A 27,062-nucleotide genomic window follows, 5' to 3' on the forward strand; every position below is an offset into this window, starting at 1 on the left:
TCTATTGGTAATCCCCTTTATGTATGCTGGGAGGCAAATGAATAGTCTTGGGCCCCGGACACTTATTGTGTTGTCTCTTATCATGCTAGTTGTACCCCTGTTTTTCATTGGGGGAATGTTGCATCTCCTGCCGAGTCTTTTGCTTTCATAGGGAGTAATTTTCATGTGCAAGTTTGGTAATAATCCATGTGGGAAATACTGTACATATTTTCCAGAAATACAGTAGTTATATGTAAATAGATGGCCATACTGTATTTAATAAAATTTGTCATAAAAAATGGGAAGCTGCACCTGCACAGAAGACACTCGCCATTACTGTTTCAACTGGTCAACAGAAAGTTAGTGAAATTGGAAGAATTTTCGTGCTCTATAGGTTAAAATTGGGCTGACACCTCTCAAATAGGAGAGGAAATTGTTGGATGTGCATTCCTGCATAACTTGAGTATCAGGCGACAGGACAGGACAACTCCAGGAACCTCAGATAAGCTGTCTAATTTATGTTTAAATTCTGGCCAGTAAATTTTTCATAAATGTAGGCAAAAGGGGGAAAGGGGGTCCTGTACATGACACATTAATCTTTAGTCAAATTGGTTTGTGAGTTTAAGATACTCTCCTGTTATGTATATGTGTATATATATATATATATAATACTTTATTAATTTAATATACAGTCCACAAATTTATATATTTACCAGTATTCCTGGTGATATATATTTCATTTGTAAGTAATAGGTCCAGAGCAACTTGTGGATATGACAGTGGTAGGTATCGAAGGGGGACATTTTTTGCGACCTAGGTGTCCCAAATTCCTACTTGTCTAACTGACAAATAATAATTATCTTTGTTCATTTACTGTTATGTACATAATGATATATTCAGATAAATGTAATTTTCCACAATCCATCTAGGATTTTCCAAGTGTGTATAATCATGTATCTCTCCCGCCTGCGTTCTAGGAAGTACCGGTGGAGGAACTTTAAGCATTCCCAGTAATTGAGGTGTTTTATCGCAAATATGTGTGCCGTGAAGGCTCTCTGTACACTTTCTAGGTCACTAATTTCACCTGCCTTGAAGAGGAATGGAAACTTGTAAAGTAAGACTAATGGAAACCACACTAGCAACTTCAAGATAAAACACGTAAATTAAATGAAAACAGTAAAAGCAAAAGATGAACTAATATTTTAGGATCTGTTCTTCACTTTCAGAAAATTAGGCAAAATCACTTACGCAAAACTATTGGCAGTTACTGAACTCACTGCGCTAAGATCTGAAAAAATTACAGAACAAGGACTAGAGAAATGAAAAGCAAAACTAGAAGTAACTATGCATGAGTGAGAGGTAGGTAGGTATTATGTTTGTCAGGAAGCAGGTCAAATGTTTCTTGACGTGGATCTTAGTCGTATGATGACTCGTCACTAGAGCTTTTGGTCATCTGACTGAGATCTTCCGCTGGCATACCGGTCCACCCCTTTAAAAATTATGATTATTATTATATGATCAGGAGTGAGAATATTTCTGAAATGAGTACAACAGTATGAGTGAGTGTGTATAAATAACTCATACTATAATAGGAGGAAAAGTGAAACATTCCTGATAGCAAGAAATATACAGATCAGTCACTGAAAGAAAACTTTGAAACACAAAGTCGATGAAACACAAAGTCGATGAAACACAAAGTCGATGAAACACAAAGTCGATGAAACACAAAGTCGATGAGACACAAAGTCGATGAAACACAAAGTCGATGATACAGAAAGTCGATGATACACAAAGTCGATGAAACACAAAGTCGATGAAACACAAAGTCGATGAAACACAAAGTCGATGAAACACAAAGTCGATGAAACACAAAGTCGATGAAACACAAAGTCGATGAAACACAAAGTCGATGAAACACAAAGTCGATGGATGAACGAGAACTTTTCAATTACTTAATACATTAAAAGTATACAATGTAGTATTTACAACTCTTCTAAATATACATTAAATAACATTTCTTTTAAATGATTTCACCAGTACCTTAAAATATTAAAAAGCTTCTCTGTGACGTAATCTCGACAGAGAGAGTTCTCGAAGGAGAAGTAGAACTTGTAATCAGAGGAGAGCATGGCATAACACTTCTTCTCGTCCTTACGTTCACACTTGAGACTGTTACAGTGTCCATACTGGTCCACCTTGATCCATTTCCTCAGTGTCGTAACCAACCTTTGAGTAAAGTAATATATGATATATATAATATATATATATATATATATATATATATATACATACATACATATATATGTATATATATACATATATATATCTGAATACATTCACCTCCTCCATACTCTCTCCCTCCAATCTGATATCCAATCTTTCATTACCTAATCTTTTTGTTATCCTCATAACCTTACTCTTTCCTGTATTCACTTTCAATTTTCTTGTTTTGCATATATATATATATATATATATATATATATATATATATATATATATATATATATATATATATATATATATATATATATTATATATATATATATATTTTTTATTTTATTATCATCACACTGGCTGATTCCCACCAAGGCAGGGTGGCCCGAAAAAGAAAAACTTTCACCATCATTCACTCCATCACTGTCTTGCCAGAAGGGTGCTTTACACTACAGCTTTTAAACTGCAACATCAACACCCCTCCTTCAGAGTGCAGACACTGTACTTCCCATCTCCAGGACTCAAGTCCGGCCTGCCGGTTTCCCTGAATCCTTTCATAAATGTTACTTTGCTCACACTCCAACAGCACGTCAAGTATTAAAAACCATTTGTCTCCATTCACTCCTATCAAACACGCTCACGCATGCCTGCTGGAAGTCCAAGCCCCTCGCACACAAAACCTCCTTTACCCCCTCCCTCCAACCTTTCCTAGGCCGACCCCTACCCCGCCTTCCTTCCACTACAGACTGATACACTCTTGAATTCACTCTGTTTCGCTCCATTCTCTCTACATGTCCGAACCACCTCAACAACCCTTCCTCAGCTCTCTGGACAACAGTTTTGGTAATCCCGCACCTCCTCCTAACTTCCAAACTACGAATTCTCTGCATTATATTCACACCACACATTACCCTCAGACATGACATCTCCACTGCCTCCAGCCTTCTCCTTGCTGCAACATTCATCACCCATGCTTCACACCCATATAAGAGTGTTGGTAAAACTATACTCTCATACATTCCTCTCTTTGCCTCCAAGGACAAAGTTCTTTGTCTCCACAGACTCCTAAGTGCACCACTCACCCTTTTCCCCTCATCAATTCTATGATTCACCTCATCTTTCATAGACCCATCCGCTGACACGTCCACTCCCAAATATCTGAATACATTCACCTCCTCCATACTCTCTCCCTCCAATCTGATATCCAATCTTTCATCACCTAATCTTTTTGTTATCCTCATAACCTTACTCTTTCCTGTATTCACTTTTAATTTTCTTCTTTTGCATACCCTACCAAATTCATCCACCAATCTCTGCAACTTCTCTTCAGAATCTCCCAAGAGCACAGTGTCATCAGCAAAGAGCAACTGTGACTACTCCCAATTTATGTGTGATTCTTTATCTTTTAACTCCACGCCTCTTGCCAAGACCCTCGCATTTACTTCTCTTACAACCCCATCTATAAATATATTAAGCAACCACGGTGACATCACTCCCTTTTGTCCCCTTTGCCTTTATACAAAGGAACTATGCATGCTCTCTGCCAATCCCTAGGTACCTTACCCTCTTCCATACATTTATTAAATAATTGCACCAACCACTCCAAAACTATATCCCCACCTGCTTTTAACATTTCTATCTTTATCCCATCAATCCCGGCTGCCTTACCCCCTTTCATTTTACCTACTGCCTCACGAACTTCCCCCACACTCACAACTGGCTCTTCCTACTCCTACAAGATGTTATTCCTCCTTGCCCTATACACGAAATCACAGCTTCCCTATCTTCATCAACATTTGACAATTCCTCAAAATATTCCCTCCATCTTCCCAATACCTCTAACTCTCCATTTAATAACTCTCCTCTCCTATTTTTAACTGACAAATCCATTTGTTCTCTAGGCTTCCTTAACTTGTTAATCTCACTCCAAAACTTTTTCTTATTTTCAACAAAATTTGTTGATAACATCTCACCCACTCTCTCATTTGCTCTCTTTTTACATTGCTTCACCACTCTCTTAACCTCTCTCTTTTTCTCCATATACTCTTCCCTCCTTGCATCACTTCTACTTTGTAAAAACTTCTCATATGCTAACTTTTTCTCCCTTACTACTCTCTTTACATCATCATTCCACCAATCGCTCCTCTTCCCTCCCGCACCCACTTTCCTGTAACCACAAACTTCTGCTGAACACTCTAACACTACATTTTTAAACCTACCCCATACCTCTTCGACCCCATTGCCTATGTTCTCATTAGCCCATCTATCCTCCAACAGCTGTTTATATCTTACCCTAACTTCCTCCTCTTTTAGTTTATAAACCTTCACCTCTCTCTTCCCTGATGCTTCTATTTTCCTTGTATCCCATCTACCTTTTACTCTCAGTGTAGCTACAACTAGAAAGTGATCTGATATATCTGTGGCCCCTCTATAAACATGTACATCCTGAAGTCTACTCAACAGTCTTTTATCTACCAATACATACTCCAACAAACTACTGTCATTTCGCCCTACATCATATCTTGTATACTTATTTATCCTCTTTTTCTTAAAATATGTATTACCTATAACTAAACCCCTTTCTGTACAAAGTTCAAAGGACTCCCATTATCATTTACCCCTGGCACTCCAAACTTACCTATCACACCCTCTCTAAAAGTTTCTCCTACTTTAGCATTCAGGTCCCCTACCACAATTACTTTCTCATTTGGTTCAAAGGCTCCTATACATTCACTTAACATCTCCCAAAATCTCTCTCTCTCCTCTACATTCCTCTCTTCTCCAGGTGCATACACGCTTATTATGACCCACTTTTCGCATCCAACCTTTACTTTAATCCACATAATTTTTGAATTTACACATTCATATTCTCTTTTCTCCTTCCATAACTGATCCTTCAACATTACTGCAACCCCTTCCTTTGCTCTAACTCTCTCAGATACTCCAGATTTAATCCCATTTATTTCCCCCCACCGAAACTCTCCTACCCCCTTCAGCTTTGTTTCGCTTAGGGCCAGGACATCGAACTTCTTTTCATTCATAACATCAGCAATCATCTGTTTCTTGTCATCCACACTACATCCACACACATTCAAGCATCCCAGTTTTATAAAGTTTTTCTTCTTCTCTTTTTTAGTAAATGTCTACAGGAGAAGGGGTTACTAGCCCATTGCTCCCGGCATTTTAGTCGCCTCATACGACACGCATGGCTTACGGAGGAAAGATTCTTTTCCACTTCCCCATGGACAATAGAAGAAATAAAGAAGAACAAGAGCTATTTAGAAAAAGGAGAAAAAACCTAGATGTATGTATATATATATGCATGTGCGTGTCTGTGAAGTGTGACCAAAGTGTAAGTAGGAGTAGCAAGATATCCCTGTTATCTAGCGTGTTTATGAGACAGAAAAGAAACCAGCAATCCTACCATCATGCAAAACAGTTACAGGTTTCTGTTTCACAGTCATCTGGCAGGACGGTAGTACTTCCCTGGGTGGTTGTTGTCTACCAACCTACTACCTATATCCTATATATATATATATATATATATATATATATATATATATATATATATATATATATATATATATATATATATATATATATAATATATAATATAATACAATATATAATTGAAAGAATTAGAGGTAAGACAGAATGTAGAATTGCGGTTGAACAAGGAGGTTTTAGAGTGGGTAGGGGATGTGTAGATCAAGTGTTTACATTGAAGCATATATGTGAACAGTATTTAGATAAAGGTAGGGAAGTTTTTATTGCATATATGGATTTAGAAAAGGCATATGATAGAGAGGATAGGGGAGCAATGTGGCAGATGTTGCAAGTATATGGAATAGGTAGTAAGTTACTAAATGCTGTAAAGAGTTTTTATGAGGATAGTGAGGCTCAGGTTAGGGTGTGTAGAAGAGAGGGGGACTACTTCCCGGTAAAAGTAGGTCTTAGACAAGGATGTGTAATGTCACCATGGTTGTTTAATATATTTATAGATGGGGTTGTAAAAGAAGTAAATGCTAGGGTGTTTGGGAGAGGGGTGGGATTAATTATGGGGAATCAAATACAAAATGGGAATTGACACAGTTACTTTTTGCTGATGGTACTGTGTTTATGGGAGATCCTAAAGAAAAATTGCAGAGGTTAGTGGGCAAATTTGGGAGTGTGTGTAAAGGTAGAAAGTTGAAAGTGAACATAGAAAAGAGTATGGTGATAAGGGTATCAAATGATTTAGATAAAGAAAAATTGGATATCAAATTGGGGGAGGAGGAATATGGAAGAAGTGAATGTTTTCAGATACTTGGGAGTTGACGTATCAGCTTATGGATTTATGAAGGATGAGGTTAATCATAGAATTGATGAGGGAAAAAAGGTGAGTGGTGCGTTGAGGTACATGTGGAGACAAAAAACGTTATCTATGGAGGCAAAGAAGGGAATGTTGTGAATGCAGCAGCGAGGAGGCGGATGGAGGCAGTGGAGATGTCCTGTCTAAGGGCAATGTGTGGTGTTAATATTATGCAGAAAATTCGGAGTGTGGAAATTAGGAGAAGGTGTGGAGTTAATAAAAGTATTAGTCAGAGGGCTGAAGAGGGGTTGTTGAGGTGGTTTGGTCATTTAGAGAGAATGGATCAAAGTAGAATGACATGGAGAGCGTATAAATCTGTAGGGGAAGGAAGGCGGGGTGGGGTCGTCCTCGAAAAAGTTGGAAGGAAATGGTAAGGGAGGTTTTGTGGGCGAGGGGCTTGGACTTCCAGCAGGCGTGCATGAGCGTGTTCGATAGGAGTGAATGGAGACGAATGGTATTTGGGACCTGATGATCTGTTGGAGTGTGAGCAGGGTAATATTTAGTGAAGGGATTCAGGGAAACCGGTTATTTTTATATAGCCGGACTTATATCCTGGAAATGGGAAGTACAATGCCTGCACTTTAAAGGAGGGGTTTGGGATATTGGCAGTTTGGAGGGATATGTTGTGTATCTTTATACGTATATGCTTCTAAACTGTTGTATTGTGAGCACCTCTGCAAAAGCAGTGATAATGTGTGAGTGTGGTGAAAGTGTTGAATGATGATGAAAGTATTTTCTTTTTGGAAATTTTCTTCTTTTTGGGTCACCCTGCCTGGGTGGGAGACGGCCGACTTGTTTATATATATATATATATATATATATATATATATATATATATATATATATATATATATATATATATATATATATATATATATATATATATATATATATATATATATATATATATATATATATATGTCTTGCCGAATAGGTAAAACTGGTCAATTAGCAAGAACTCGTTTAAAATTAAGTCCTTTCTAAAATTTTCTCTTATGCATTTAAAGATATATTTTTTTCATTTATGTTAATGTAAAAATTAATAATTTTTACCAAAAGAGCCCTAGAAAACTTACCTAACCTTATTATAACAAGCGCAATTTAATTTAGCCTAATCTAACTAAATATATTTTAGGTAAGTTTACAATAATTTACTAATAAACAAACACAATGAAATATATTTTTTTCGTTAGGATCAGAATGATTTTGCGAAATTATTGCATATACAAGTTTTTGCTTGCCTTATTCGGGAAGAAGAGCGTTGCTGCCAAAATCGCAAGTTTTACCTATTCGGCAAGAAACATTTAATAATTTAACATGTATTATTATTATTATCTGATTAAGGATTCTCCCCAAAAATGCTGATAACTATAGCAGTGACTACAAGATTCAGTGTACAAAATATAATACATTTATTTTGGGAAACCTGAAGAGACTGGAACTAAGATTATAGCATCATAAATCCATCATTAACATTGGGCAAGAATACCATGATCTGTTTCTTCATGCGAGTTGTTTTAACATTCCCATTGAGTTTTCAAAAAAACTGAGAAACACCTTCCAGAAATCACACGGAATCTAACAATTACATATATTTTTAGCGATGTTATTGTATCGGCATATTTGCACCTAGGCAGCCTAACATGTAAGATATCGTCATAAAATACACCAGTGTTAAAGGTTTGAAGCCGATCAGAGGAGGCATTATCCAATTGCTAAATAGTATTCTACAGCAATCTCATGGATTCCAATATTTCCGTGATTTTAACTATTCAGTTTTTTAGTAAATTTGTACCAACACAGCGTAACCGTACAGGGTATCATCAGTTTTTAATGACCGGAGTCGTTCAAATGGGACAGTCAAGCTGTGTGGGATTTTGGGTAAGATGAGAAATAGAAAATTATTATAATTAAGGAACCACTAAGTGGATTAATACTCATCTTTGTTGATGACAGCTCGAAACCACTCACAGCTTCCCCCAAGTGTTTCGCCCTTCGTAATTCGCTGTCTGAAGACCCACCAGGTTTTAATACCTATCTTGAAGATGTATATACCTCAGGTATTTCTGGTATAGCACCAGGATATCGTGGACGGGCATTACCTGTAGTTTTGGGCTTGGCTCGCTCCTTACGACTTCGACATGGTTCGCCCTATTCACTCGACATCGACCCTAGGTACTGCAGCACTAGACTGGGAGATGTAAGCGAAATAGAACTTACCTGGCTCATTGTAACGGGAGCCTGTGACGTCTTGACGTCACTGAGACCGAAATCGTTGGCTTGATTGAAGAGATGATGTTGGAAGTCTCCACTCCGCCGTCTGGCACACGTCGCCTGATGGCTAACGTGAGTGAGCTACATGGGAACAGTACTCCCGTGGTACTTGCTACACTCGTTGACATGTTCGTATCTATTCACGGCACGAAGAATGTCAACGCCCGAGACGGAAAACGCGCACACGAATTGGCCACGAATATTTTTACGTCAGGCAGCCAGGCAGAGTACCCCCAGGCAGCTCGTCACCCGGCCTCTCGTCACACATTCACTCGTCGAATTGCAGTCTCGAATCACGAATCAAGAAACAGAGCAATTAGAATAGAATAAAAGGGACTCACAGGTAAGAACCCACTAGGGGCGAGGGGAAAGTGGGGATAATTGAAAAATAGGTTGGGGAGAAGAAAAGAAAGTAAAAGGGAGAGTCGTGGCTACATACAACCACATAGCATTGTAAAGCATTATATAGGGCATTTTTGTGGGCATTTAATGGTCTTGTGCTGCTGCTATTTGTCTCACAAATGCTGCAAGATTGGTCATGCAATTTCGGCAAAGGTAGGATCTATGTGGTGGGCCCAAACGACACTAGGCTTTACTGAACTGCACAGAGGACGCCCCTCCCCGGCAGTGGTTGTTTAAGATGAGTTTGATATATAAAAGAATGAGAAAGCACAGGTGGTAATTGCTTAAAGACATTATAACAATAAGGAGTGCAAAAGAAAGAATAGGAAAAGTGCAGTTGCTACTTTCTGCCCTCTTTTATGGACGGATATCTGCTGACTTATGGTTTACAGATGCTAGGTGCCAGCTCTCTCAACTTTTCACAACCAGAAGAGGCTGATTCCTTCAGTCTGAGATGTGAGTTGTAAGTTATTAAAACCCTGGGTGTTTCTAAAGTACCCATGCGTATATTCTCGGATTTTTCCCGTCTTGAGAAACCACCATTTTCTCAGACAAACGTCAGTTCATTTACACTCCCGTAGATTGTAATTTGTGTTGTACACGTGTCTCTCTTGTGTATCACTTTTATCAGTTATGAATCAGTAATCCCATGAGAGGTTGTCTGATTTTGCTGGATCAGACACACGTGTTAAAAGGAATGGGCATTCTGGAATGCTCTAATTGATCTTTGGTGGTGCAAAGGATATAAGTCATGACCCCTTTCATCCTCAGAGTGTGGGAAAGTAGAGAGGGATCTTAGCACTCTCGAAGGGTCGCTGCCCCAGGGGGCGTCCATATCCCCAGGGGGCGTCCATGTCCCCAGGGAGCGTCCATCCTCCTGGAATTGGAGAAAAAAAATTCTCCACACAAGCTATTGCACGGGAAAAATATACCACCATTTTTAAAATAAATTTGACAAATTGGCACTCACAAAAAATCCATTCTTCTCAGTAGGATGCACTAGTGTTGAAAGCTGCCTCAAGTTATCGCATAGAAGTCAAAATTGAGAGTGATCTATATTACGCTGACCAAGTCATTTCCACATGATAATTGCAAAACTCTTTTCTTTCAAGCTGATGGATGAGGCGTTCACAAGATAACTGAAAATTTGAAGGAAGAACTTCAGTCAACTATTATATGGTATCCCTTCTGGGATAACTAATAAAAATAATTCAAGCATACTCTTTCCTGCCGCTGGTGGTGTCGCAGTGAGAGACAAACCACGCAGCGAACTTAGTTTTCCCTTCAGCATAGTTCCGGTTGCTTGGTTCCAGGGGCTTTCTGCGTCTATATACATGACCATACCTGCCGATGACATAGTGATGGTTAACCTTTATGCAAAGTCATAGATACTTGTAGTTGTGTATAGCTTTGTGTTGTGAAGTACTCAGTAAGACTGGTACTGTGAAGGGGAACTGTGGAATTTACAATAAGGGGTGTGGACAAACATAAATAGTATATCTTATGTAATATTTAATAATTTGTCAGACTGCAACACATTTAAATTGTTACATGTCTCTGCAATTTTATTTCAGTCACCGTAACCGTTTTGTAATTAAACTAAGATTCATTTATACATTATACATATCGCAGCATTAAAATCTTTTCCACATATCTCAAAATTTATTACCAAAGCAACATACGTTTTAGGTAAATCTGAGTCAAGTTTGTAGGTCATCGTCCAGTTGAAGACATTATTGAAAGGCTCAATTTTTGTGTGCAGGACCGAGGCTGGTTCCATCATCAAGAAGACATAGCGTGTGTGTGGAGACCTGTGCAACCAACACAAGTTTACTCAGGCATTTCCAGAACTATTTTTTATATATATAACTGTTACATATTATTACAATAGTATCAAGACACTCATCAGATAATATCAGTTCACCAATAGTTGGTTCACATTAAGAAGCAAGAAATTGTGGACAGTATTGGAAAAAGTAATTTGTCACAAGTATACAAAAACGGGAGAGAATATTCCAATTATTCACTTGTAAGAACGATGAATTATCCTTACATGCCTTACTTGTACGAGACAAGTTAACGTGTCAGCGCTAGAGGAAAGAATTCAAACCCAGGTCAAGAAATAGAGAAATGTTTCAAGATTTAACATTGTCTGTTTTAATCCTGAAAGGATTAAAACAGACAATGTTAAAACAGACTATTTTGTTATGGTTCCTTCAAGGGAATACAGGTAACCTCTAGTTATTTCGAGTGCTTAAGTAGTTATAGGCATATTACGGTAGGTATAATGTTTGTGAGGAAACAAAACAAGTGTTTCCTGACGCGGGTCTCAGACATATGATGACCCACAGCTGGAGCTTTTGGTCATCTGATCGAGGACTTTCGCTGGCTTACGATACACCACTTTAAAAATCAAGGTTATGATTATAACCATTACTGATATATCTGTTACTGTTCTATTCTATTCTATTCTATTTGATTCGCCGGTATGGTATCCCGGCCCAGGTCTCTTCCATTTTGGTGACCCGGTATTGGCTCCCCGGGTAGGGAAGTGACATTTATCGTTACTTGCACCTGCGTGGCAGGTCTTCAGCAGGAAGGGGGGGGGGTACCTCACCGGCCCTATGGCCAGATGACGTACCAAACGTTAGTGTGCACTAACAGTGGCTGGTGTGCAGTGCAATAGAGGCCCAAAGCAGGCCCTCGCAGCAACTTCAGCGGGGGGGAAGGGCGGATGACATGCAAGGACTGGAAGTAAGGTTTCCAAGTCCCTGACAGCTAAGTACACAAGATGTGCTGCCTCATCCTCTCGGGCCTGCCCTACTGGGGTCATTGGGAAGTGTCTACAGCGAAGGGGCATCGTAGCCGGGCAGTCTAACAGGTAGTGCACCAAGGGCTGTGGAACCATTCGGTCACAATGGGCACAGAGCTCCTCTCGTGCCCGTTCAACAATCCACGCAGTGGTGGGATACCCTAAGCGTAGGCGGTGGATATGCACCCTCAGTTCCCTGGACTGTGTCCGAATACTTGGAGGGGGCCCCCTGTGGGTTGCCCTGACATACCAACAGAGGCTCCGTGAATCCCCAGGGTCAGGGAATGGGCGCCTGGCCGCACCAGCAGCCCACAGCGCAATCTGGCTGAGGCTGATGGAGATCGCAGCACGTGGCTGTGCCTCGAGGGTTGCAGTCCTAGCAGCCTCATCTGCAGCATCATTGCCAGGGATACCCACATGGCTCGGGATCCAGTTGATGGTAGCCCTGCGACCCTGGGCCATGAGAGTCTGCAGGTCACCCTGGATGGATGTGATTAAGTGTATGTTGTCCTTTGGCTCTCTGTGCATAAGCGCTTGGATCGCTGCCTTGGAATCAACGTGGATGATGGGGGGATGCTGATGGTCTGCAAGAGCATGCTGCAGAGCTTGTTCGATGGCAAAGAGTTCGGCCTGGAGGATGGTGCAATGGTCTGGGAGGCGTCAACCTGCTGTCAGATTGTTGTGGAACATCCCAGCAGCTGTACAGCCTGCCACTGGGTCTCTGGAGCCATCAGTGTAATATGGCACACACCCTGGGCCTTCTGCACCCACAATGCTACCCGAGGCAAGGTGGTGCAGAATGTCCCGGGTGCAATGCCTCTTGCTGTCTGGTAGGGTTGTCCAGCGCATCGCAAACATCTCTGGTGCCCAAGGGGGTGGCACCGTGTAGTTCGCTGCCAGTCTGTCGCAGCCTCCCGCCTGGAGCAATGTCATGGGCAAGAGCTTGTGTGGCATCTGCTACCGACCACATCCATCGGCGGCCGGGATGCAGTGGAATGACCTGTCCCTGGCGGACCCGTAAATCTCTCATCAGTTTGTCAGTCCCTTGGAGTCGGAGATATTTTGCAATCCTCCTGGCAGCTACCAGTTGGATCCTGTCTTCAAGAGGCTGTAGCTGTACCTCAAGGTTCAGAGCCACTGCATTGGCCCACCTAGGAGCCCCCAGCATGGCCCGTACAGCTGTGTTCTGGATGACACAGAGGGATTTGATGTTTGTGGCTCTGGCGTGAACCAGAGCAAGTGCCCCATAGTCAACGAGGGAACGTATTGCCTGGATGTAGAACAACCTCATGACCTCGAGGCTGGCCCCAACCCTAGGGTTGGCCATGGCACTCAATGCCCTGACCCTCTGCAGAGCCCTCTCTTTAATGTGGTGCACATGTTTCTGGGAGGTGAGGTGCCTGTCAATGTAGATGCCAAGGTACCTATAACTGTGAACCCACTCCAGGTCGATGTCCAGGACCCGCAGCATCTGACTGGGCACCTTGGTGCGAAGGATCATGGCTTTGGATTTTGCCGCAGATATCTTGAGCCCCAAGTGATGGCAGGTGGAAGCCAGCAGATCGAGGTCCTCCTGGGCACGCTGCAAAAGCCGGCGCTTCCTAGGTACGACAAGTGCCAGGTCATCGGCATAGCTGAGGAGGATGGTGCCTCTGGAGAAAGGCAGGCAAACCAGCTGGTGCATCAGTACATTGAACAGGGTGGGACTAAGCACCCCGCCCTGTGGAGTGCCGTTGTCCAGGGTCTTGAGAGAAGAGGCATGCCCCTGGAAGCGTACCCGGGCCCGCCTGTCCTGGAGATTGGAACGAAGCCATGAAAGCAGCCTGCCTTTAATCCCCCTGTGGGCCAAGAGTGAGAGGATGGCAGGTGCACTGGCTAGCTCAAAAGCTTTCTCGAGGTCAAGAAAGACAACAATGTGGGCTTGGGCGTCCGACCCAATGCCGGTCAGTAGAGTGGTAAGGCTTTCGAAAGTGCCCACTCCTCTGGTGAAGCCACAGATGTGTTTATGAGGAGGGCCAAGTTTCCACCTCAGGCACTCCAACACCATCCTTTCAGACACCTTCGAGATGCAACTGGTGAGGGAGATGGGTCTCACACTGCCAGGATCCCCAGGCTTAGGAATCGGTATGGTGTCAGCCTCCTTCCGTACGACAGGGAGTTTGCCAGCTTGCCAAGTCTGGTTGATGACCCCCAGGACAGCTGAATGTCCAGAATGGCCAGACCAAGTGATCATGCCATAGGTGATACCATCATGCCCCGGCGCAGTGTCTTGATGAGATGTGAAGGCTGCCTGGAGCTCCACGTCGGTGAAGTCTTCATCCGTGACGTCCTTAGCCTGGCATGCCGCTTGGATCACCATCACCCTTCTAGGAAGGAGGGTGGCTTGGAGGTCCTGGAGATCCTGAGGCAGTTGAGCCATGGCCGCTCTGGAGGTGAATAGGTCCACCAGACTCTCTGCCTCCGTTGCGGGGTCTGGGTGCAACCGAGCCACACTGCGACGCTGCCCAGTGGCCAATTGTAACTTGGTCCAAATCTCAGATAAGGTGGAGGAGTAGCTGAAGGAGGCACACCACTCGAACCATTTAGCCTGCCGGACCCTGTGTGAGACATGGCGTGCATGCCACACCACTTCCCTGAGCAGACGCATGGACTCAACCGTGGGATTACGCCTGTGCATCTTGCGTACGACATTGATGCGGTGATTCTGTTCCCTGATGTCCTCATTGTAAAACCACCGGTCACGTTTATATGACCCTCCGCCTGTAATCTTAGGTATTGCTGCCTCAGCTGCACATGTGAAGGCCACCTGCAAGCTTTGAGCTGCCTCATCTGGGTCTTCTGGAAGAAGAGACTCCACCCACCAGTGCTCAATGACCTCCTGGAAGCACTGCCAGTCGGCCTTTTTTAGATTCCATCTGGGGGTAGGTGTGGAGAGCAGGCACCACTGGACCATCAGCGTGGTGACCACTGCAAAGTGATCACTGGTGAGATGGGGGTGGACCTCCCATCTCGCGCTCGAGAGCAACCGCCTAGAGATGAGTGTGACATCCAAGCGGCCACCATAGTGATGGGTTGGCTCACCATTATTGAGGAGGGCGAGCTCAGGGACCTCCTCCAGCACAGCCGCAAGGTGCCTCCCAGCTGCGTTGGTAGGAGAGACAGAAGAAAGTATTGGGTGGTGGGCATTGACATCCCCAGCCACAACAAGACCCTCCCGTGCGGCGAATGCTGCCACCTCTGAAATGTCAAGGGTGTACCGAGAGCTTCTGTAAATATTGTAAACCACGAGAGGTCCATCCACCAGGTGTAGGGTGACAGCCTGAACCTCTACGCCCTCCCCAGTCGATGGGGTCCGTGGAGATTGTATGAGGGATAGTGGTTCTGACATAGATCACCGTGCCCCTGCCAGTCCCTTCCAGGCGCTGAAGGTAGGCAGAGAATCCCGGAATACATGGCTGCATTTGACGTGACGAATTGGTGAGTGTCTCCTGAAACAGGAAGACATCAACCTCATCCTGAACTGCAGCTTCAATCACTAAGTGAATTTTCCGCTGCAGCCCACAAATGTTCTACTGGAGGATCTTCAAGGGCCGCAGAGGTTGCTCATTGATTCCATCTCTGCCTGGGACTCGTCGTCCATTGTTGGCGACTCCGGGGCCTCCTCCATCACAGACTGGAAGGACTCCTGGATGATGGCTTGAAGTTCCATTGAGTCTTTCCTGTCCAGTAGGACCACGCCCAGCATCCATGACAGGAGCTGCCTGCAGGCGCCCCTGTCCTCTGCCGACGGCAGCAGGCGACAGAGAAGCACTGAGATGACCCCGATGGTTTTCTTCAGTCGATCCGGAAAGGATTCGACCATTACCTCTGCAGGCATTGAGCTGGACGACCCATCGAGTCGGGGCTGGGTCACTGGGTATGTCTGGGTGGCTGTCGACACTGCAGCAGCATATGCTGGGTGCACCTTGGGCCCGGCATGAGTGGCCATGGGCTTCCAAGTCCCCCGGCGGGGAACCTCTGCCTGACTCTGGCCGTTCACAGTAGGGGCCTGCCCTTGGGAAGAGGCCTGCTGGCGGTATGGCAAGGAATGTTGGTGCCCAGCTGGGACCTGCTGGGCAGTGTGCCTGGCCTGTGGCTGTTTTTCCCAATGATTCTGTCTTCTTGGCCACCTTGCCATCTGACCCCACAGTTGACCACGCTGCTGCAAACCAGTGCCTGCCCCCTGTTGCCACCGCTGGGAGCCCAGTGCTGGGAACTCGCTGGTATTGCTCTCCTGCGGTATCCGAGGAACCATGATTGGAGCCCATGCTGACTGTTGCTGGGCAGTTCCAAGGCTGGGTGGCGTCGGGGCTGTCGGGTCGTTCCGATGACGAACCTGCTGCCAGTGCTGCACCATCACAGGACAGCTCCGGTTCCAGGCATGGTGCCTCTTTGAGCAGTTGGCACACTTGGGCTCTGGCCGAAGGGCTTTGCCAGTTGGCTGTTTGAGGATTGCAATGCAGTCCTTCGAGTCGTGTGCCTTGCTGCCCACACCACACTTCTTCTCTCGCTGGCAGGTGGCTGCAATATGATTGAACCCCTGGCAGTTGAAGCATTGTACTGGGCCTGACAGGTATGGGCGGGTCTTGAATCTTCCCCAGACCCCAAGGTCCAGGTGCGTGGGAAGTGGACCTTTGTGGTGGATCAGCACCTGGTGGGTGGGCACCTTGTTCACCGTTGCAGTGAGTCGCTCCACCTTGACAATATTGGGCACTTCCAAAATGGGATCCAGTGGGAGGGGCACAGGGACGTGTAAAAGCACCCCCTTGTACACCTTCTCCAAAGCAACCAGTTCCACCATGCTGGGATGGATCACAACCAGCCCCTTCAACTCCTCGTAAGAGTCTTCGTCCCAAGGAATGACCAGAACCTCGTTCCTGAGAGTGAACTCGCAGCGGAACTTGAGGTGGGGTAGACCTTCCAGATACCTTACAAACCCGTTGTTGGGAACCTTGAATTTGTTGAAGGCCCTGGCTGCTTGTGCCCGAGCTGAGCGGGAACTCCTCCTTCCACGTGGAGTCAGCCAGTCCCCATCCACTGTGGAGGCCAACGCAACTGGTGTAGGGACCTGGGATGGCTCCATCCTTGCCAGTTGAGGAGCTACATCCTCCTGGCTTCCTTCCACGACCCCTATGGCCATCTGGGGGTGCAAGTCTTCTTGGGTAGGGGCTGCCGACAGACCTAGTGGTAGTTTGGTAGATACAGTAGTCTCCACTGCATCCTTGGCCTTCTTGGTGGGGGCTCCTACCTGCCCCACGTCGTCCTCCAACTCGTCCCCGCATTCCAAGGAACGTTTAGGCCACTCTCCTGGATCTGTCATGGTGACTGTATGTGTGGGGACAGAGCCAGCAGCAGAGCTGCTGCCTGTGACCTCACAGCCGCCCACACTGGGTGCAGAGCTGCGAGGCTCAGAGCCCCAGTTGGGACCCGTAGCCACCCTCTCGTGGCTCACTGTTCTGAAGCACTGAACACAGTCCAAGGATCACCAGGAACAATGCTAATCTGTGCATAAACACAGATTTGCGAACACAACACACACTGTTTTCCAATCTTCGTCTAGTCGATAATCCTTAGGAATCTCCTGATGATGTGTTGCTGACTTGTATATTTCCCTGTGTTGAATCGAAGATCTGTTACTGACCAGTCAGTTGCTAAATATCTTGTAGCTCTCTGGGTAAGTTGCAAATGTACTAATTTTATATTATTTTATTTATTTCTCCTATATTGCTAATGTTACATTAATAATCTTTTGGTGTATAACTGATCAACTATCTTCCCCTTGTCAGTCTATTCTTTCCACTCCCCTCAAGGGAGGTTCCTTGACGCTGGTGAGGGGCTCTTGATCTAGGGAACTGAATCTGTGTTCCAGTTCCCTGAATTAAGCCTGAGTACCATCCATCCTCCCCCCCCCCCCCTCCTTTAGACTCTGTATAACCCCTGCGGGTATAGCGCTCCCCCATGATTATAATAATATTCTTTCCTCTATTTGTTCTCATTAATTGAATCCCATGAGTATAGACCTTCACACCTACTGAGGTGATAAATATTATAAATAAAAGTACCTAATGTGACTCAGGAAATCATATTGTGGTGGGAAACAAGTCAGGGAACGGGTGTGGTTTTGAAACCATGGTAAGATTCATCCTAGTTGGATGAATCTTGTTTGATCTAGCTGGCCCAGTAGTTAACGCACTGGCCTGTGAGTTTCAGGGCTTGCTTGCCATAGGTTCAAATCCCACCCCGTTCCCTGATTTCTCCTTAATGTGGTGAATACTCTTCCAGAGTGGCAGTTCAGGTGTAAGCTTATTTAGGTACAGGCACACATAAATACAGTTAAGTAAATTATCATACATACCTGGAGGTTATTCCGGGGATCAACGCTCCCGCGGCCCGGTCCATGACCAGGCCTCCCGATGGATCAGGGCCTGATCAACTAGGCTGTTACTGCTAGCCGCACACAGTCCAACGTACGAGCCACAGCCCGGCTGATCCAGCACTGACTTTAGGTATCTGTCCAGCTCTCTTTTGAAGGCAGCCAGGGGTTTATTGGCAATTCCCCTAATGCTTGATGGGAGGCTGTTGAACAGTTTTGGGCCCCGGACATTTATGATGTTTTCCCTTAGTGTACCAATGGCGCCCCTACTTTTTATTGGGGGCATTTTGCATCGCCTGCCCAGTTTTTTACTTTCGAAGGGAGTGATTTCTGTGTGCAGATTTGGGACCATTCCTTCCAAGATTTTCCAAGTGTAGATTATGATATATCTCTCCCTCCTGCGTTCCAACGAGTACAAGTCAAGTGCTTCCAAGCGTTCCCAGTAGTTAAGGTGCTTGACAGAACTTATACGTGCAGTAAAGGATCTCTGTACACTCTCTAGATCTGCGATTTCACCTGCTTTGAATGGAGATGTTAATGTACAGCAGTATTCCAGCCTAGAGAGAACAAGTGATTTGAAAAGGATCATCACTGGCTTGGCATCTCTCGTTTTGAAAGTTCTCATTATCCATCCTATCATTTTCTTTGCACGTGCGATCGTGGCACTGTTGTGATCCTTGAAAGTGAGATCCTCAGACATTACTACTCCCAGGTCCCTTACATTATTTTTCCACTCTATTGTATGGCCGGAGTCAGTAGTATACTCTGTTCTAGTTATTATCTCCTCCAGTTTTCCATAACGGAGTAGTTGGAATTTGTCCTCATTGAACATCATATTGTTTACCGTTGCCCACTGGAAAACTTTGTTTATATCTTCTTGGAGGTTAACCGCGTCCTCAGCAGATGACAGCCTCATACAGATCCTAGTATCATCCGCAAAGGATGATACAGTGCTGTGGTGTATATCTCTGTCTATGTCTGATATGAGAATAAGGAATAAGATGGGGGCGAGTACTGTGCCTTGTGGAACAGAGCTCTTCACTATGGCAGCCTCCGATTTAACTCTGTTGACCACTACTCTTTGTGTTCGATTTGTTAGGAAGTTGAAGATCCATCTCCCCACTTTCCCAGTTATTCCTTTAGCACGTATTTTATGGGCTATTACGCCATGATCGCATTTGTCAAATGCTTTTGCAAAGTCTGTGTATATTACATCTGCATTCTGATTTTCTTCCAGTGCATCCAAGGCCATGTCATAGTGATCCAGTAGTTGTGAGAGGCAGGAGCGACCTGCCCTGAACCCATGTTGCCGTGGATTGTGCAGATTTTGGGAATCCAGGTGATTTGCAATCCTGCTTCTTAGCACTCTTTCAAAGATTTTTATGATGTGGGACGTCAGAGCCATTGGTCTATAGTTCTTAGCTAATGCTTTGCTGCCACCTTTATGGAGTGGGGCTATATCCGTTGTTTTAAGTGACTGTGGAATTTCACCCATGTCCAAGCTCCTCCTCCATAGTGTACTTAGGGCACACGAGAGGGGTTTCTTGCAGTTCTTAATGAAAACAGAGTTCCACGAGTCTGGGCCCGGGGCTGAGTGCATAGGCATGTTGTCAATGGCTTTTTCGAAATCTGTCGGAGTTAGGGTAATGTCGGAAATCTGGCATACATTTATGGAGTTTTGAGGCTCATTCATGAAGAAATCATTTGGGTTGTCGATCCTCAGACCGATTAGTGGTTCACTAAACACAGAGTCGTACTGGGATTTCAATATTTCACTCATTTCCTTGTTGTCATCTGTGTAAGTCCCATCCTGTCTGAGTAAGGGCCCGATACTAGATGTGGTATTTGCCTTGTTTTTGGCATATGAAAAGAAATATTTTGAATTTCTTTCAATTTCACTAATAGCTTTAAGCTCCTGCCTCTCCTGGTTCCTGTAAGAGTCATTTAACTTAAGTTCGATAGCAACATTTGCGTAAATTACCCACCAGGATACCCCCCAAAAAAGTCAAAGTGACTTATTTTCATTGGGATCCTTGTAACATCTTATTATTTAAACCTTAAAAGTTAAAACAGCTATGATGCTCAATTGTGTGAAAATCAAATAGCGTGAGCCGTCTGGAACACCGAGGGGACACAGGAAGTACCCTGGGAAACCCCGGGAAGTGAGAACAGCCTAGCTTCACTATGTGCTTCTTACACTGTCTCTGTTGTGTTTAAGATGGTTAGAACTCAATCTTTTGCTAATGATAATTTCATTTAGTTATTAAAGTCGTTAGGGTAGCTCAGTAACCGTCATTATCGTCCACTAAAATACTGCTTGATAATTTTTACCCCGATGATATCAGTTACAGCACGGCATCCATCACCTTATAGCCAGTGGCAGTGTCAGTAATCTTCTTCTTATGACCAGTCTTTGGTAAGATGGGTAAGGAAGAAGGATGGGTAAGGATAGAAATATTGGAAAAGGGTGGGAAGGGGGAGAGAGGTAGGATATAAAAGGTAAGTGGCCCAACCACTTTGGGGCAATTTAAAAAGTGTATGTGGAATAATAAAATATTCTTGAAGGGGTATAATACTAACCCATCAGAGTCACATAGATATAACAAATATATAAGTACATGACTCTGAATTGGTAGTAATTATACAAGTTGCTTTTTTTGCGATTGCACAACGAATATTTAAACGACAATGAAGGCGATAATTGTCTGGACAATTCGTAAAGAATTACTTGACACGTTAGCTTCCTACAAGGTGGTGTCCCGCCATAGTAAATGTAGCATAATTTAACAGTAGAATGCTATACAAGATATCTCCCTAATTGGGGGCTATGATTTTCTTAGTATACATAGAAGGGTTCTGGTGTTACCCAATCATCTTCATCTGCAGGGAGGTTGCTCAGGATCATTGGTCGATGGTAATCATTTTTATGGATGAAACGACGCACCCTCTGTGGGATAGTCATTCTTTGGGTCCTGTGAGGAGTATTAATGATATAGTCGGTATTTTCAACTTGGAGTGGATGTTCTCTGTCTGGCATGTAGAGTTCTTGCATTGCATAGAGTTGTTTCTCCTTCAGGGTGTCAAGGCGTACATTTAAGGCAGTAATATCCTGTTGTACGTGTAAATCTGTCAATTTAACTCTGTCTCTCCTTCTGGTACCCGTAATAAAGCGGAGAGCTCTATTCTGAACCCTTTGCAACCGTAGCATGTTGGTCTTTGTTGTTAATGACATTGGGACACATGGGTATTCGAGTATAGGTCTTATTATCATTTTATACAGATGTTTTTTGACATGTGGAGGGGCTTGATTAATAAATCTAAAGAGACTGTTAAGACCGGCTTTGGCTATGTTGATCCTTTTATTTATATGAGATGTTGAGTGGAGCAACCTGTCTATTTCATATCCCAAGATCTTGTTAGGATTTCTAATGGCTACAGGTGTACCTCTTATGGAGATATCCCCCTTATCTTCGATGGTTGATGCAAAACATCCTATCGTGCTAACAAGGACTTTGTCAGGGTTAGTCGTAATTCTCCATTTCTTTTCCCAATTAGATGTTCGACGAAGTTCAATATTCATTTTTTCTATGATTCTCTCATACTTGTATTTTCCTGTTACCGGAGTTGATGAAACGACATGAATAACATCATCTGCAAATTGCGTTATAATTGTATCATTAAACTCTGGTTGAGGAAGATCATTCACATAAATGTTGAATAGAATTGAACCTTGTGGGACACCAGCTATCGGAATAAAAGGCTCTGTCGACCTGGCGTGAAAGGTGGGAATGATTTTTCTTTGAGTTAAGAAGTTATATATTAATTTGAGAAAGGTCCAGTTAAGGTCTGGTAGGTCAATAAGTTTGTATATAAGACCATCATGCCATAAGCTATCAAAAGCTTTATGAACATCTCTGGTGGCAATTAGGGCAAGGTTGCCCTGATGTTTTAAACGTGTCAATAATATGTACTACAGACTTTACTCTCTAGGCTCATCTATATTGGGTCACTCTGACAGTTAATATATATCACGTGACTTCTCTTTTACCAACAGAGCTAGGCCGCCCAGCGACAGTTCTAAGAGGCCAGACTAAGAGGCAGACGTGATGAAGGATAGGTTCCACTTTGTTCCGCCAATATACTGTAACAGACTTACGAATTTTGTGTCACTGCTATCCATCATAACTCTGCAAGAATCCTCTTAACAGGAGGACTGGCGTCACCCAACACAAATTAGGGTGGTAACTTTTCAATAAGACCTCTATAAATTTGTCACTTTATAACGATTAAAGGGTAAATTTACCAAGTAACTTGCTATACAGAGGCTAAATCCGAGTTCTGTATAAATTAAAATTCAATCGAATCAACATTCAATTGATGAGGATAATGGTGTGAGGAATCCAGGGCTTATCTCAAGGCGGAGAAACTACTAAGGCTTATATTTGAGAGGATGTGTTCGGAAGCAATCCAAGAAAGAGTCGTAATCAGTCAAATCTAGATTCACTTCCACCATCTACACCACACCAACACACTCACATTTACTGGCCACCTCGCTGAAAGTCCCACTTTTTGATGCACACGCACTGATATTTTAGTGGAAATTAACTTATTATTGTTATTATTGTTAAATATAAGTCCTAAAGCTCCACAAGTCATATAACATCTAAATGTATTTGTAGCCAGTTTTTATGGGATGAGTGGCTCTAGATTCAAGGTATTGGAGCTGTCACTCCTCTTCCTTGAGTCAGTCCTGACTGCCTCTTATTCCACGGTTGTTGAATTACTGTATAGATAAGTCTGTTGTCTCGATCACTGAACGGGTCATCGTCTGACACAAGATCCTCGTCAGGAGAAACTAGTCTAGTTTCTTGATGAACAAACAACTACTTTATAAATAAGAAACTGTTTTCTCGAGCATATCTCTGAAATTTATAAAGAATTCCTACCGTAGGATGGGAAGAGAACGGTCACTGGATCTGAAGTTCCACATGACGGCATCTATTTCCGTGAGTGGAAACTTGGATCTGTTACCAGTGGTCATGCAGGTGTTGACACGACACCCAGCACGCAGGAACGGCTCCCGACCATACCCAAAATAGTAGTGATTTTCATTGTAACCCTGTAAGTACACAACTGTTCATTAATTACACATTAAAACGGAGGAACAAGATACACCAGTGGGTCATCTATGTGATTACGACCCGTGTCAGGAGACGCTTGTACTGTCTCCCGACGAACAACAGCAACACCAATTTTATATAGGTATACCCAAAGCTGTACGTCTGAGTTTATTTTAATTTCTATTTCATAGATTAAATTATTATTATTATAATCAAGGGGGAAGCGCTAAACCCAGAAGATCATACAGCGCCTGGGGAGGATGTGGAAGGCATTCAGGCTTAATTCGGGGAACTGGAGCACAGATACAATTCCCTAAATCAAGAGCCCCTCACCAACATCAAGGAACCTTCCTTGAGGGGTTCACAGATTAAAGTATTTTCGATTAGTGAAGAGGTTACACGCTGCCTTAATGATCGTTGTGTAGTCAACAGGTTTTAAACCCAATTATCCAACCAACTAACGTCCTCATGAAGTTCAGGAACATGATTATATATACTCCAAGAGGTATCTTTAAGTGGCAGGATTTTTTTTTATTTCTCTAAACTTTTGTTCAAAGCTTCAAAACGTCTCATCCCATCTTGAACTTTTCAGCGCTGGTTCACTGTACAGAGGAAAACATCCCTCCAACTAATGACATATATATATATATATATATATATATATATATATATATATATATATATATATATATATATATATATATATATATATATAGGTGGTAAGTTACTAAATGCTGTAAAGAGCTTTTATGAGGATAGTGAGGCTCAGGAGAGGGAGACTACTTCCCGGTAAAAGTAGATCTTAGACAGGGATGTGTAATGTCACCATGGTTGTTTAATATATTTATAGATGGGGTTGTAAAAGAAGTAAATGCTAGGGTGTTCAGGAGAGGGGTGGGATTAAATTATGGGGAATCAAATTCAAAATGGGAATTGACACAGTTACTTTTTGCTGATGATACTGTGCTTATGGGAGATTCTAAAGAAAAATTGCAAAGGTTAGTGGATGAGTTTGAGAACGTGTGTAAAGGTAGAAAGTTGAAAGTGAACATAGAAAAGAGTAAGGTGATGAGGGTATCAAATGATTTAGATAAAGAAAAATTGGATATCAAATTGGGGAGGAGGAGTATGGAAGAAGTGAATGTTTTCAGATACTTGGGAGTTGACGTGTCGGCGGATGGATTTATGAAGGATGAGGTTAATCATAGAATTGATGAGGGAAAAAAGGTGAGTGGTGCGTTGAGGTATATGTGGAGTCAAAAAACGTTATCTATGGAGGCAAAGAAGGGAATGTATGAAAGTATAGTAGTACCAACACTCTTATATGGATGTGAAGCTTGGGTGGTAAATGCAGCAGCGAGGAGACGGTTGGAGGCAGTGGAGATGTCCTGTCTAAGGGCAATGTGTGGTGTAAATATTATGCAGAAAATTCGGAGTGTGGAAATTAGGAGGTGTGGAGTTAATAAAAGCATTAGTCAGAGGGCAGAAGAGGGGTTGTTGAGGTGGTTTGGTCATTTAGAGAGAATAGATCAAAGTAGAATGACATGGAAAGCATATAAATCTATAGGGGAAGGAAGGTGGGGTAGGGGTCGTCCTCGAAAGGGTTGGAGAGAGGGGGTAAATGAGGTTTTGTGGGCGAGGGGCTTGGACTTCCAGCAAGCGTGTTAGATAGGAGTGAATGGAGACGAATGGTACTTGGGACCTGACGATCTGTTGGAGTGTGAGCAAGGTAATATTTAGTGAAGGGATTCAGGGAAACCAGTTATTTTCATATAGTCGGACTTGGAATATCCACTAGAAATTTTTATTGACCTAAGAAAAGCTTTTGACACAGTAGACCACGACATCCTACTCCACAAACTTGATCATTACGGTATAAGAGGCCATGCGCTTGCTTATTTCAAATCTTACATTACTAATAGGTATCAGTATGTCACCATTAAAGACACAGCATCAGCAACACGGCCACTTGATACTGGAGTTCCGCAGGGAAGTGTCCTTGGTCCCCTGCTCTTCCTCATATACATCAATGACCTTCCAAACGTATCCCAACACCCGAAACCCATTCTCTTTGCTGACGACACGACTTATGTCATCTCTCACCCTAATCTTGCCACCCTCAACACCATTGTGAATGAGGACCTGATTAAAATATCGACTTGGATGACAGCCAATAAACTTACACTTAACACTGACAAAACCTACTATATTATGTTTGGTAGCAGAGCAGGAGATGCACAAATTAACATTAAGATTGACAACACTCTAATTACCAGAAATAATGGGGGCAAATTCCTAGGCTTATACCTTGACAACAACCTGAATTTCAGCACCCATATCCAGCATATAACCAAAAAAGTATCCAAAACGGTTGGGATCCTCTCCAAGATACAATACTACGTGCCGCAAAATGCCCTTCTCACACTATACCACTCACTTATTTATCCATACCTCACCTATGCTATTCGTGCTTGGGGATCAACTGAAGCAACACACCTAAAGCCAATAATAACCCAACAAAAAGCTGCAGTAAGAATAATCACTAAATCCCATCCCTGGCAACACACCCCCCCACTCTTCATAGACTTAAACTTACTCCCAGTTCAGTACATCCACACTTACTACTGTGCAATCTACATCTACAGGGCCTTAAACTCTAATATCAACCTTGACCTAAAACGCTTTCTTGATAGTTGTGACAGAACCCACAGGCATAACACCAGACACAAACATCTCTACGACATTCCCCGTGTCCGACTAAACCTTTACAAAAATTCAATGTATGTCAAAGGCCCTAAAATCTGGAATACCCTACCTGAGAACTCTAGAACTGCAGACACATTCATCACCTTCAAAACTACCATTAGAAAACATCTTATCTCCCTGATACACCCCGTCAACTAACTACACGAATACCACCTGGTGGTTCACACTTACACTCACTCACTCATTTGACCATAAGCAGAAATATTAATCTCAATCTTAAAATAATGAATCCTGTGATACTCCAATACTGAAACTATGTACTGTGCCAAAACAAAAGCATTCACATTGCTAAACTCACAAACTAGTATTTAGTCACTTAGCCATAATACCAACTTACCTCATAATTTGTAATATTTTACAATTAAGAATAAAACTAAGTCTGCCCGAAATGCCTAGTCATGCTAAGCGTTCTAGTTGTACACTCTGTAATCACTATTTTACTACATGTAAACCACACAATAACCAAATTTCTGTAAACTCAGCATTGTAATCCTTATAGAGAATAAACTTTGAATTGAGTCCTGGAAATGGGAAGTACAATGCCTGCACTTTAAAGGAGGGGTTTGGGATATTGGCAGTTTGGAGGGATATGTTATGTATCATTATACGTATATGCTTCTAAACTGTTGTATTATGAGCACCTCTGCAAAAACAGTGATAATGTGCGAGTGTGGTGAAAGTGTTGAATGATGAAAGTATTTTCTTTTTGGGGATTTTCTTTCTTTTTTGGGT

The 27,062-nt window shown here is 43.1% G+C and overlaps 1 protein-coding gene across 6 annotated transcripts in view; it reads right to left on the minus strand.

The window, feature by feature from the left end:
* The window catches only part of LOC128698005 (alpha-(1,3)-fucosyltransferase C-like), a 62,438-nt gene that overhangs the window by 5,870 nt on the left and 29,506 nt on the right, over positions 1–27,062 (minus strand). For all 6 annotated transcript variants that reach the window (XM_070097525.1, XM_070097524.1, XM_070097526.1 and 3 more), the window contains 4 exons: positions 23,391–23,563; positions 10,903–11,031; positions 10,442–10,564; positions 2,020–2,205 (listed from right to left, as the gene is read on the minus strand). In XM_070097525.1, the coding sequence (XP_069953626.1) occupies positions 2,020–2,205; positions 10,442–10,564; positions 10,903–11,031; positions 23,391–23,563 (611 nt within the window). The remainder of the gene's footprint in view (positions 1–2,019; positions 2,206–10,441; positions 10,565–10,902; positions 11,032–23,390; positions 23,564–27,062) is intronic.

Source organism: Cherax quadricarinatus, chromosome 58 (genome assembly GCF_038502225.1).
Source record: "Cherax quadricarinatus isolate ZL_2023a chromosome 58, ASM3850222v1, whole genome shotgun sequence".
NCBI lineage: Eukaryota > Metazoa > Arthropoda > Malacostraca > Decapoda > Parastacidae > Cherax > Cherax quadricarinatus.